Source organism: Schistocerca serialis, chromosome 1 (assembly GCF_023864345.2).
Source record: "Schistocerca serialis cubense isolate TAMUIC-IGC-003099 chromosome 1, iqSchSeri2.2, whole genome shotgun sequence".
NCBI classification, from domain to species: Eukaryota; Metazoa; Arthropoda; class Insecta; order Orthoptera; family Acrididae; genus Schistocerca; species Schistocerca serialis.
In genome coordinates this window covers 127,649,996-127,661,958 of record NC_064638.1, presented here as the reverse complement: position 1 = coordinate 127,661,958, position 11,963 = coordinate 127,649,996, and the positions used below count along the sequence as shown (strand labels likewise).

Here is an 11,963-nt window from a genome sequence, read left to right as displayed (position 1 = left end):
ACTGCGGTTACCCTTGACGCTAAATCACAGACAGGAGCGCCTGCGATGGTGTACTCAACGACGAACCTGGGGCACGAATGGCAAAACGTCATTTTTTCGGATGAATCCAGGCGACACCGCGGTGAACGCACATTGGAAGCGTGTATTCGTCATCGCCATACTGGCGTATCACCCGGCGTGGTGGTATGGGGTGCCATTGGTTACACGTCTCGGTCACCTCTTGTTCGCATTGACGGCACTTTGAATAGTGGACGTTACATTTCAGATGTGTTACGACCCGTGGCTCTACCCTTCATTCGATCCCTGCGAAACCCTACATTTCAGCAGGATAATGCACGACCGCATGTTGCAGGTCCTGTACGGGCCTTTCTGGATACAGAAAATGTTCGTCTGCTGCCATGGTCAGCACATTCTAAAGATATCTCACCAATTGAAAAGTCTGGTGAATGGTGGCCGAGCAACTGGCTCGTCACAATACTCCAGTCACTACTCTAGATGAACTGTGGTATCGTGTTGAAGCTGCATGGGCAGCTGTACCTGTACACGCCATCCAAGTTCACTTTGACTCAATGCCCAGGCGTATCAAGGCCGTTATTACGGCCAGAGGTGGTTGTTCTGGGTACTGATTTTTCAGGATCTATGCACCCAAATTGCGTGAAAATGTAATATATTGCGTGAAAATATAATATATTTGTCCAATGAATACCCGTTTATCATCTGCATTTCTTCTTGGTGTACCAATTTTAATGGCCAGTAGTGTAATTTTAATTTTATTGCCTGCTTAGTTTTCTTGACACGTCGTGAAGATTACACGATGACTTAGGTATTTTTCCTATAAGTGTTCTTCGACATAACAACAAAAACTGATTTAGTTTTTAAAATACTTGGAGCAAGAAGAATCCTACAGTGTGCATAAACAAGAACAAAAATAGATGAAACAATTTTCTCTAAAAAGTCCTTAGCAGGGAAATAGTCTGCTTTAATGATGGAGAAAATGTACATATATCGTGGGCAGAGAAAAAAGCTCATTGGGAAAAGTGAAAAGGCGCTATGTGTTTCCTTCTAAACATGATTTGATATATTTGTATGTCTATATTTTCTCGAGGTAATAAATAATGCCTGGACGAAAATTCATCGTATTCTTTCCCTTCGTAACAGTGGAAAATTCACCATTCAACTGCTGTCGAGGATACACTTAATGAATTTCTATTTGGCCATTATCAAATCTCTCATTATTACTTACTTCGTTCTGACAGTATGTTTTGACTCCTTTGTATCACGGATGGCATCTCAAGGCCTCTCTTTCATCCTTTTGGTGCTTCGCTAAACAAGGTGACGTTGCACTGACGTCCCGTCTAATGTGTGAACAGACCACCTTTTCCCTACTGCTGACACCCAGGGCGAATCGACGTATTTACAGCGCGAGGCATACGCTGGACAAAGAACAGCTACTTTGCTTTCACGGCCGTAGGGCGCCCCGAATTGCTGAGCCGCCTGCCGACTGCGGCCCTCGCGAAGTTTCGGCGCTGCGACTGTGGTGAGGGACGCCGGCGGCGGTCGACGCGAGCGCCCCGCTGACGTAAGCGGGGTCGTCCGTCCGGGGGAGGCTGGAGCTGGAGCTGGAGGCAGCCAACGCTGTCGGGTGAAAGCCTCCAGGGGCGGCCGCGCTATAAAATGGCGGCGGCGCGGTCAGCGGGGCACAGTCTTCCCAGACAGCACAGCCGACGCACGACAATGGCCCTCAAGGTGAGTCGCCGGCCTGTGGTGGCGCGGACACGCTGTACTCGAGGATCGGCAGACCACGCCAGGCTCTACCTGCCGTTTGGCGTTGTTGTAGGGATCGCGTGTTATGGTTGTTGACGCTACCCGAGGTCATAATGCCCAGCGTTATTTCGTACGTTTGTGAGGGTCACTTACGCTGACTGTTACGCCTGTTAATGGACGTACTGACCGACGGTACCTTTTATGACTTGTTGGGTTCGCACACTTGGGTTCGCACACGTTTGAGACTATTCTTACCGCTGCTGAGCAGCCCAGGTCAAAATGGTTCAAATGGCTCTAAGCACTATGGGACTTAACATCTGAGGTCATCAGTCCCCTAGACTTAAAACTACTTAAACCTAACTAACCTAAGGACGATACACACATCCACGCCCAAGGCAGGATTCGAACCTGCGACCGTAGCAGCAGCTCGGTTCCGGACTGAAACGCCTAGAACCGCTCGGTCACAGCGGCCGGGAGCTCAAGCCCCATAATTTATTTAGCACTGCGGGTTCGCGTGTCTACCACGCCCCATATTGTTACACTAGTAGCACTCAAGGAATACTTACGAGGACCATTCGGAAAGGAAGAAACTATGGGTTGCGAAATGGAAACCACAGTAAAAATTAAAAATGTTTTATTTGAAACAGCTACACCTTCCAGCTCCTTTTCTAGACAGTTGCGTCTATGACTTAAACATTTGTCTTTGGTTTGTACTAACTTTCCAATAACCTCGTCACAGAAGGCAGCATCCAAATTATTTTCCAACAATTTTCTACGCTTTACTGCAGCTCACTGTATGCACCAAAGCGTTGTCTTCATAGCCAGCGGTTCATGTGCGCAGAGATGAAAGAGGAGCCAAGTCTAGGCTGTACGGTGGGTGATCAATCACTGCCCATCGAAAACGCTGCAGGACCATTTTCATTGTCCTTGTAGAGTGCAGCCGAGAACTATTACGAAGGAGCAACTGCATGGCAGTTACGTTATGTGGGTTTCCACACAATCAGGTGGAATCTCTCGGCAGGCACCCATACCTGGCGGGAGACATTACTTTCTAGGCATCTTTATGCACTCACTGAGCACTCAGAAGACGGACGTGATGCTATCTATGGCCACACTAGAAACACTGCCCAGCATAATGATTATAAAGATTCCGCCTCGATTGCAAATTGAAACCGGATGTTGACCTACGTTTCGGCGCGGATAACGACGCCATCTTCGGAACACACTGAAACTACAAGCTGCCTAAAGAGGCATGGTCCAACAATAATACAGAACGGCCAAAAGGGCAAAAGACTCACATAAAATGTAAAATAAAATGTAAAATATTGACAGTCTGTCGAAAACCACCGCTGTAGAATGGTACACCAAGGGGTGCTGCTGCTTCGTGACAACACACATCCGCATATCGCAAATGTCGTAACGCAGAAGTTACGCGAACGCACGTGGGAGACACTCTAGTACCGCCCTATAGTGCCGATATCTCTCCATGCGGCTGTCACGCCTTCGGTCTCTTAGAAAAGCGATTCTGGACCGTAGGACCTTCGAACGGTAACTATTTGCACAAGCTGCGACATGGTCGCGAATAAAACATTGACCCGAGTAAGTTTCCTTTACTTCGCGTCTATGGTCACAAATTTTTTGGCGTCAGACTACCGGTTTCGGTCTATAATCAGATCTGTTTTATAAACTATTTGATTGCAACTTATAGTAAAGACATCATTGGCGTAAAAGACATAGGAAGCGTGCTAGGTGTGCCGCCTTTAGAAATCACCCAACATTGATTTCGATAATTTTTGAATGAGGCTTGAAGTGAGAATTTGTGTCACAGTCTGTAACGTTCCGTCCGTCGTATGAGAAAGTTCGCCTCGGCTTTCTCCCAACAGCTTTTTAAATATTTCATCGTGCAAGCACTCAGCACAGTAGCCCGTACGATACAATACACATCTGACAGTTCGTTCACATTGCAGTGTTCTCAAGTACGACCTTACCAAGCTGGCAGATTGGAATGTCTCACCTCCATACCGTCTCTAGTAATGGGAACAAGGTTACAGCCATACAGTAACTTAAAAGTGTACTGGTATATGACGTCACAGTTTCTCTATAGTGTAGAATAAAATTTGAGCGCATTAATGCTGTGTCTGAATTTTATGTTTCATTTGAGAACTGATTTAGTTTTTAATTATTTATTTACGTTAGTCTAAATGTATGGCGCAATAGATACAAACGAATACCAAAGCAGAATAATAGTAGAGTACAATTGGTGAAAGAGGATCGGAGAAAGTGGAAGAATGGTCTTAGACTTGATGAAGAAACCACCTTGTCATTCCGATGTACTCTTAGTACATTCTGGAAACATCCCCAGGCTGTGACTAAGCCATGTCTCCGAAATATCCTTTCTTCCGGGAGTGCTAGTTCTGCAAGGTTCGGAGAAGAGCTTTTGTGAAGTTTGGAAGGTAGGAGATGAGGTACTGGCAGGAAAGCTGTAAGGACGGGTCGTGAGTCGTGCTTGGGTAGCTCAGTTGGTAGAGCACTTGCCCGCGAAAGGCAAAGGACCCGGTTTCGACTCTCGGTCCGGCACACAGTTTTAACCTTCCAGGTAGTTTCTTACTCTTAGTAGTTCGAGGAAAGAAAGGAATCGCAATAAACTGTGGTGTGGAGATATGAACGGCGTCCGTCTTCAATGCGGATCTTAATTACTGTGCCACCTCTCCCGGTCACTATGGCCAGTTTTAATTGGCGTCCAGGAATAGAGGAAGGCTTAGGAATACCATAAGCAGTATACTATCAATGTCACTTAATCAATATCGTCTGTACATCAGTGGAGAGGGAAGCATCGTCGCTCTTACACGCCAAACGAACTTGATGACGGTCCAGAAGGTCTTTAACGTATTGCAACACCTGACGTGTAATCTGGCCAAGACGCGTACACAGCGTTAGAATGGTTTGGAAATATACTGCTGAACTGAAATCCAGGTGTAGAACACGATTTCAATCCGGATGAAATTACGCATGTTAATATTTAATGTACTCAAGGGTAACAATGAATACATGAGAGTTTGCCTCTTAACTTGTCGATAACCTCACTTTGATCTATTATCACATACTTCATCTGCCTTTCATTACCGGTATATGGTATTTAAAAGCGCGTTAGTCTTTACAAATTTGATACTAGCAGAGAGCCATTACACTGTTCGATTTTCCACATCTACTTTCCCTGCAACTCGGTGGTTGGGACAAAAGGGAAAATTGTTGAATAATGCATGCCATCTCATACCACTTGTAAGGCCCCGAGGGCAAAGCGTCTCATTCAGAAAAGACAATTGGCTTCATTTATCAAATAAGGGTGCTGATGATGGAATGACGATTGAGATACCGTTGTTGCAAGAAAAGAGACATGGTTTCGCAGATGTAATCTCTTGTAGACTCCCCTCCGATCAATGCCAAATGAATGTTGTTGCATAACTACTGCAGCGTTGCAAGAGTCATTGCGGTGTCCCGTGCTCGTTCGAGATTTTATTGTTCGTATAATACCTCTTAGAAAAACAGAGCTCTTCGCTGACTTAGAACGATTGCTTATTTTCGTATGAACAACATATGCTTACTACTGCTTCGTAAGCACTCTAATGCCAAGGAGAGAAATAGAAAATACGGAGTCAACTGACTCTACCGAGAAGCTTTCAACGAGTACATTTCAGTGAAGTCGTTCAATATCTTCACTCGGTTAAAAACGGGATGATTTCATTTCGCTTCGATCAGATATCGCTATGATCGCATAAGGCAAGTGATAAAAGGCCTGCTTAGTTCCTGGAGTAGGTCTTATAGCGAAAGAAGAAGCTTACACTTCCTTCAGAAGCTTTGAAGTATAATAACGGGCGTCCGAATTGAAAGACGTACATCTAAGCCTGCGAGATGACATTATGCTGCCTATTTGTAGATGACAGTTGCTGTAATTAGGAAGACGAGATACTGAACAAGTTATAGGCATTGAAAAACAACATTTCTGTAGTACGCGGGCAACGCAAAGAAAATAAATAGATATGGAGATAGTGTTTTGTAATTGCGTACAGGTATATTTGAAATCCACAATGAGTATTATTCTTCGAAGGAGTTACGCTCTTATGAAACTTGCTGACGGACTGAAAACGTGTACTAGATCAAGATTAGAACCGCATTTTGCGACTTTGAAAGAGGTAACGGCAGATTTAAGCTACGAGACGGTTCTCTTGTATAGCTTATTCCCTTGGAGCGTTGCGTCCAAATGGCAAGGTTCCCTGCTCGAGAACCATTCTTCTCACAGCTTTTATCTGCCAGTAAGTATCTTAACGGCGCTCATTCCCCTACACAGTGAAAGATTCACTACGGAAACGACTTTTAGGCTATGGATAACGCTTTCTAAGCCACCGCCTTTCCCTTGTGAGCAATATTCCAGTGAAAGTGTTCATGGGGCCGTTTGTGAAAATTGAGAAGTAGGATGCAGGTGATGGCGAATAGCAAGACTGAGGTGGGTCTTATGTTAGTGTATTCCAGTTTGCAGGCAATGGTCTGGAGGCAGGAAATTTAAATCGTTTGCACTACTTACGGAAATCGCAACAGACAAATAAAATGGTAGCTCATCCGTGAGAAATTAGGCTTTCTTCAGATACCTAGAGACAGAAGGCGTATAAAGTCTAGCCGATGGTCAACAGTTTAATAAATGATTCATTTACTGATGTACTGATTGTGCAAGGCGGCACGAATGAGAAATGAACAAACAAATAGCCAAAATTAATGTTCATACTGGGTTTTTTGTGGCACTAACTAGAATGCGAGAACAAAACATTTTAGCGTCCTCGGTCATGAAAGCATTCTGTCAAGACATAGAAAGATGATTTTAGTGGCAAAATGTTGTCTGAGAAAGTCACATTGCATCCGTACCACAGTAACATGAAGAATTTCCACGAATATAACGTCTTGCCACAAAGTAATCAAATTGCGGGGGCAAAGCACGAGAATTACCCTGTTTAACGGCTCGCTCATTGAATTACTGCTTAAATTTAATCAGCGGTGGCACGACACCATATTGTGCAGTCAGCCGTCTGTCGCCTGTCTCGATGTTACCGCTTAAGAAGCTGTGGTTAACGGTGCCAAAACCACAATTATGTTAGCAGGCCTATTGTCTGAGGTCCAAGTCAGCGCTTGCTGTTAGCGCCTCGGGTTAGTCTCTGCACTGCACAGCGCCCGCGAACATGACACGCAGCTTTCACACTAGAGCAGCAAATGGCTGTCGAAACTTGTCATTCAATATTTGCCGGCTAACCGCAGGAGGCTGCGTTACGACACGCCCGGTCCACGTGGGGACGCATTGAGTAACGCCCGCGGTGTTCCGTCACTGGTAGCAGAACTTGTCAGAGTCCCGCTCCGATTTCGTGCCGTAATCACTGCACTGCACGGCAGTATTGTCACCCTACAGAGATATCGATTCATTAGCTTAATTATGTACTCCACGTTTTAAGTGAAGACTGTTAGGTATTTACCCACTCATTAGCAGTTTTCTTATTTTTCCAACACTAGACTAAAATCGAACGAAGTTACGATGGCACAGAAGTGCAAAAACATTTTTAATGTACCTCACAAATCGTATCCGCTGAGCAGTGAGCGTGTCGGCGTTTACTGACTCAGAAAAGACCCTGCCTTCGCTAGACAGCAGATTGTTGGTATACGTAATTCGTTTCGAAGCTGAAATATCAATGTTTCTGGAACCGATACATTCGTACAAATAATTATTCTAGCTGAAGACCATATATAAGATTAAATTCTGCATCTGATAGTACTTCTGTAGTAAAACTACTTCTGTTGTGTCCTGTAATACACATAGACTGTACCTGCAGCACTTCGTACGTTGATCTTGTAAAGGTAGCCTCATAGATAGCCCTAGCAGCTATCAACAGAGCAATTCAGGGGCTGCGAATATCGTTGCATTTCTAGACTTTGTGGAGGTTGCGCTTCGCGCTCGCTACAGCTTGTCGTCCGACATTGTTTTCGGGACTTCGCACTGGGATTTTGGTCACTGAAGAAGAGGAGAGGGGAGTTAATAACGGAACCTTACCAAGAGCAGACAGATATCGTACGCACGGGGCGTGACAGCAATTGGCGGGAAAAGATTATATCAGACTTATACAGGGTGTTTCAAAAATGACCGGTATATTTGAAACGGCAATAAAAACTAAACGAGCAGCGATAGAAATAAACCGTTTGTTGCAATATGCTTGGGACAACAGTACATTTTCAGGCAGACAAACTTTCGAAATTACAGTAGTTACAATTTTCAACAACAGATGGCGCTGTGGTCTGGGAAACTCTATAGTACGATATTTTCCACATATCCACCATGCGTAGCAATAATATGGCGTAGTCTCTGAATGAAATTACCCGAAACCTTTGACAACGTGTCTGGCGGAATGGCTTCACATGCAGATGAGATGTACTGCTTCAGCTGTTCAATTGTTTCTGGATTCTGGCGGTACACCTGGTCTTTCAAGTGTCCCCACAGAAAGAAGTCACAGGGGTTCATGTCTGGCGAATAGGGAGGCCAATCCACGCCGCCTCCTGTATGTTTCGGATAGCCCAAAGCAATCACACGATCATCGAAATATTCATTCAGGAAATTAAAGACGTCGGCCGTGCGATGTGGCCGGGCACCATCTTGCATAAACCACGAGGTGTTCGCAGTGTCGTCTAAGGCAGTTTGTACCGCCACAAATTCACGAAGAATGTCCAGATAGCGTGATGCAGTAACCGTTTCGGATCTGAAAAATGGGCCAATGATTCCTTTGGAAGAAATGGCGGCCCAGACCAGTACTTTTTGTCGATGCAGGGACGATGGGACTGCAACATGGGCTTTTCGGTTCCCCATATGCGCCAGTTCTGTTTATTGACGAAGCCGTCCAGGTAAAAATAAGCTTCGTCAGTAAACCAAATGCTGCCCACATGCATATCGCCGTCATCAATCCTATGCACTATATCGTTAGCGAATGTCTCTCGTGCAGCAATGGTAGCGGCGCTGAGGGGTTGCCGCGTTTGAATTTTGTATGGACAGAGGTGTAAACTCTGGCGCATGAGACGATACGTGGACGTTGGCGTCATTTGGACCGCAGCTGCAACACGGCGAACGGAAACCCGAGGCCGCTGTTGGATCACCTGCTGCACTAGCTGCGCGTTGCCCTCTGTGGTTGCCGTACGCGGTCGCCCTACCTTTCCAGCACGTTCATCCGTCACGTTCCCAGCCCATTGAAATTTTTCAAACAGATCCTTTATTGTATCGCTTTTCGGTCCTTTGGTTACATTAAACCTCCGTTGAAAACTTCGTCTTGTTGCAACAACACTGTGTTCTAGGCGGTGGAATTCCAACACCAGAAAAATCCTCTGTTCTAAGGAATAAACCATGTTGTCTACAGCACACTTGCACGTTGTGAACAGCACACGCTTACAGCAGAAAGACGACGTACAGAATGGCGCACCCACAGACTGCGTTGTCTTCTATATCTTTCACGTCACTTGCAGCGCCATCTGTTGTTGAAAAGTGTAACTACTGTAATTTCGAAAGTTTGTCCGCCTGAAAATGTACTGTTGTCCCAAGCATATTGCAACAAACGGTGTATTTCTATCGCTGCTCGTTTAGTTTTTATTGCCGTTTCAAATATACCGGTCATTTTTGAAACACCCTGTATAAATGTAGAGAAGCGTGATGTACTTTGCACTAATTTGCAAGAACTTCGTGAAAGTGAATTTACTCTTGGCAAGACTAATAGTGTGCTTCCGGGTGTACTATCAAGCTGTTATTTCGATTTTATGTACAATATTTCGAACAGCGAGCAATCCATCTTCTTCAGGCACTCCGAGATTTGCTGTTAACGTGTACCCCAACCAACGTGGAGTCTAGGGAGAGAGTATACATAACAGCAAAACTCGCAGCACCTGGAGGAGAAAATAACTCGGAAGAACACCCGAAGCACACCATTAATCAGTCGCGCCGAGAAAAATGAGAAAACATAATGAAAAGACTTGGACAGAATTGCGACTATTGTAAGAACTTATGTAATTCGAGCAAGGAATAATGTTTCAAACGAATGAGAGTGAATTGGGCTATTTAATTGGATGATTTCGTGAATTACGGCGAACCAAAGTAAAATTAAACATACTGCAGTAATGTATTTCATGCTACAGCGAGGACAATTGGATTAGAGAACACAAGTCCCTCCCTATGCGGGAATTGCATAAATACGAGATCACTACGGAAAGCTGACACTGGGACATATGAAGATCTGGGTCCTCGATGTGTGCTCTGATAGCCGACATTGTTAACCGCTCACGACAAGAGGGAAATCCCAGTTCGAGTCCTGGTACGACCCTAACTTCCATATGTTTCCAGTAAACTGTATAACTGTTGCGGTACCGTATTCGCAGTTTATGAATAGATTTCGCGATGAGATCGCACACACTGGAGTATTTGTATTTGCATAGCAGAGAATACAGATACCTATACGTGGCAAGAAAATTTACCACCTGTGGTTCTGGTGTAATAAGTACATTACCTTACCGATCACCGCATTTTATGTGTGTGTTAAGGCAGGGAGGGTTTCAGTCCGCTCCTCTTTTTTATTCGTATCCTGTGTGGTTAGTCTCCATGGCAGTCAGTAACAATTCGTAGGACTAGTTACGTCAACATAAGTGCATGATACTATCAGAGGAAAAACCCGTAGGCATCATTACGAAGGATGATCATTACACTAGGTTCTTCACATGTTAAAAGTAATTTTCAGCCGCTCTTCAAATGACCGGTACATTTACACTCATGTAACTGTTGTTTCGCCGCTCGATGACGCTCCTGTCCCATTTACAGATCGCAGTCTTCGCCGCCGTCCTGGCCGTGGCACGCGCCGGCTACCTGGGCGCCCCCGCCGTCGCCTACGGCGCCGCCCCCGCCTACGCCGCCCCCGCCTACGGCGCCCACGCCGTCGCCCCCGCGGCCATCACCTCCCAGCACTCCAACATCCTGAGGAGCTACGGCAACCTGGGACAGGTGTCCACCTACTCCAAGACCATCGACACCCCCTACTCCAGCGTCAGCAAGTCTGACGTGCGCGTGAGCAACGATGCGCTGGCCCACGTGGCCGCCCCCGTGGCCTACGCCGCCCACGCCGCCCCCGTCGCCTACGCCGCCCACGCCGCCCCTGTGGCCTACGCCGCCCACGCCGCCCCTGTGGCCTATGCCGCTCCCGCCGTCCACGCCGCCCCCGCCGTCGTCAAGGCCGCCGCCCCCGCCGTCGGTCTGCTGGGAGTCGCCTACTCCGCCGCCCCTGCCGTCGCCCACATGACCTACTCCAACGGTCTTGGTCTCAGCTACGCCTGGTAATTCCCAAGCATAATCCCGACCGTGTCTCCATCTCTTTCTCTCTCTCACACACACCACTTTCATCTGTACATAAACTATTTATACTCCAATAAATGTACTGAAATATAAAATGTTTTGATCCATTATTCGACCTTATAAGACACTGATGTAACCTGACAGCTCCAAAAGGTCTGGGAAATGGGATCAGAAAACAAAGAAATAGGGAAGATAAACACAATGATTCCTCTTCAAAATCTTCTTTAGTGGCCACAGCACACTACAGATAGTTTTTATAAATTATGCGTTTTGAAGGTGGAGAGGGGAGAAAGGATAGGGAAGGAACTAATGATATCAGCTGCAACGAGACTACGTGCAGAATCAGTAAGGACGAGTGAAAGTGTGTGCCACACTAGGACTCGAACCTCGGATCTCAGGCTTGCTAGGCATTTGCGTTAACCACTGCTCCACCAAGACACTGTAGTCACTGCACATGCGCAGACTATCTTGCCACGTTCGCTGGCAGACTCACATTTCCATCTAGCGCCATCCATCCGCATTCCTCACCCACGTCCTCCATGCTCGTTAATTTTAGATTCTCGCTGGAGGTCGAACGTAAATGTGCATCTGCACTGAAGCGAGTGAATTCATTGCCAATCAAGGCGAATCAGTCATATGAATGCGTGGTGTCCGCTCTTTCTGTTAAATCCTGCCTAGTCGTCGAATATGGGGTGTCCAGGAAACCTGCTTTCTCGGATCGCTAGACAACATTAAAACAAGCCGTATTGACACGCCCACTAAACCCCGTGGGCAAAACAGGTGGTTTGGACTG

General features: G+C 46.1%; 1 protein-coding gene across 1 annotated transcript; it reads left to right on the top strand.

Annotated features, from left to right (window-relative positions):
* Nucleotides 1–1,717: 1,717 nt before the first annotated feature.
* LOC126463957 (cuticle protein 67-like) lies at nt 1,718–11,180 on the top strand. Its single transcript, XM_050096199.1, has 2 exons — nt 1,718–1,746; nt 10,643–11,180. The coding sequence occupies exons 1-2, from the start codon at nt 1,735–1,737 to the stop codon at nt 11,153–11,155; spliced, it is 525 nt and encodes a 174-aa protein (XP_049952156.1). The 5' UTR covers nt 1,718–1,734; the 3' UTR covers nt 11,156–11,180.
* Nucleotides 11,181–11,963: the final 783 nt, after the last annotated feature.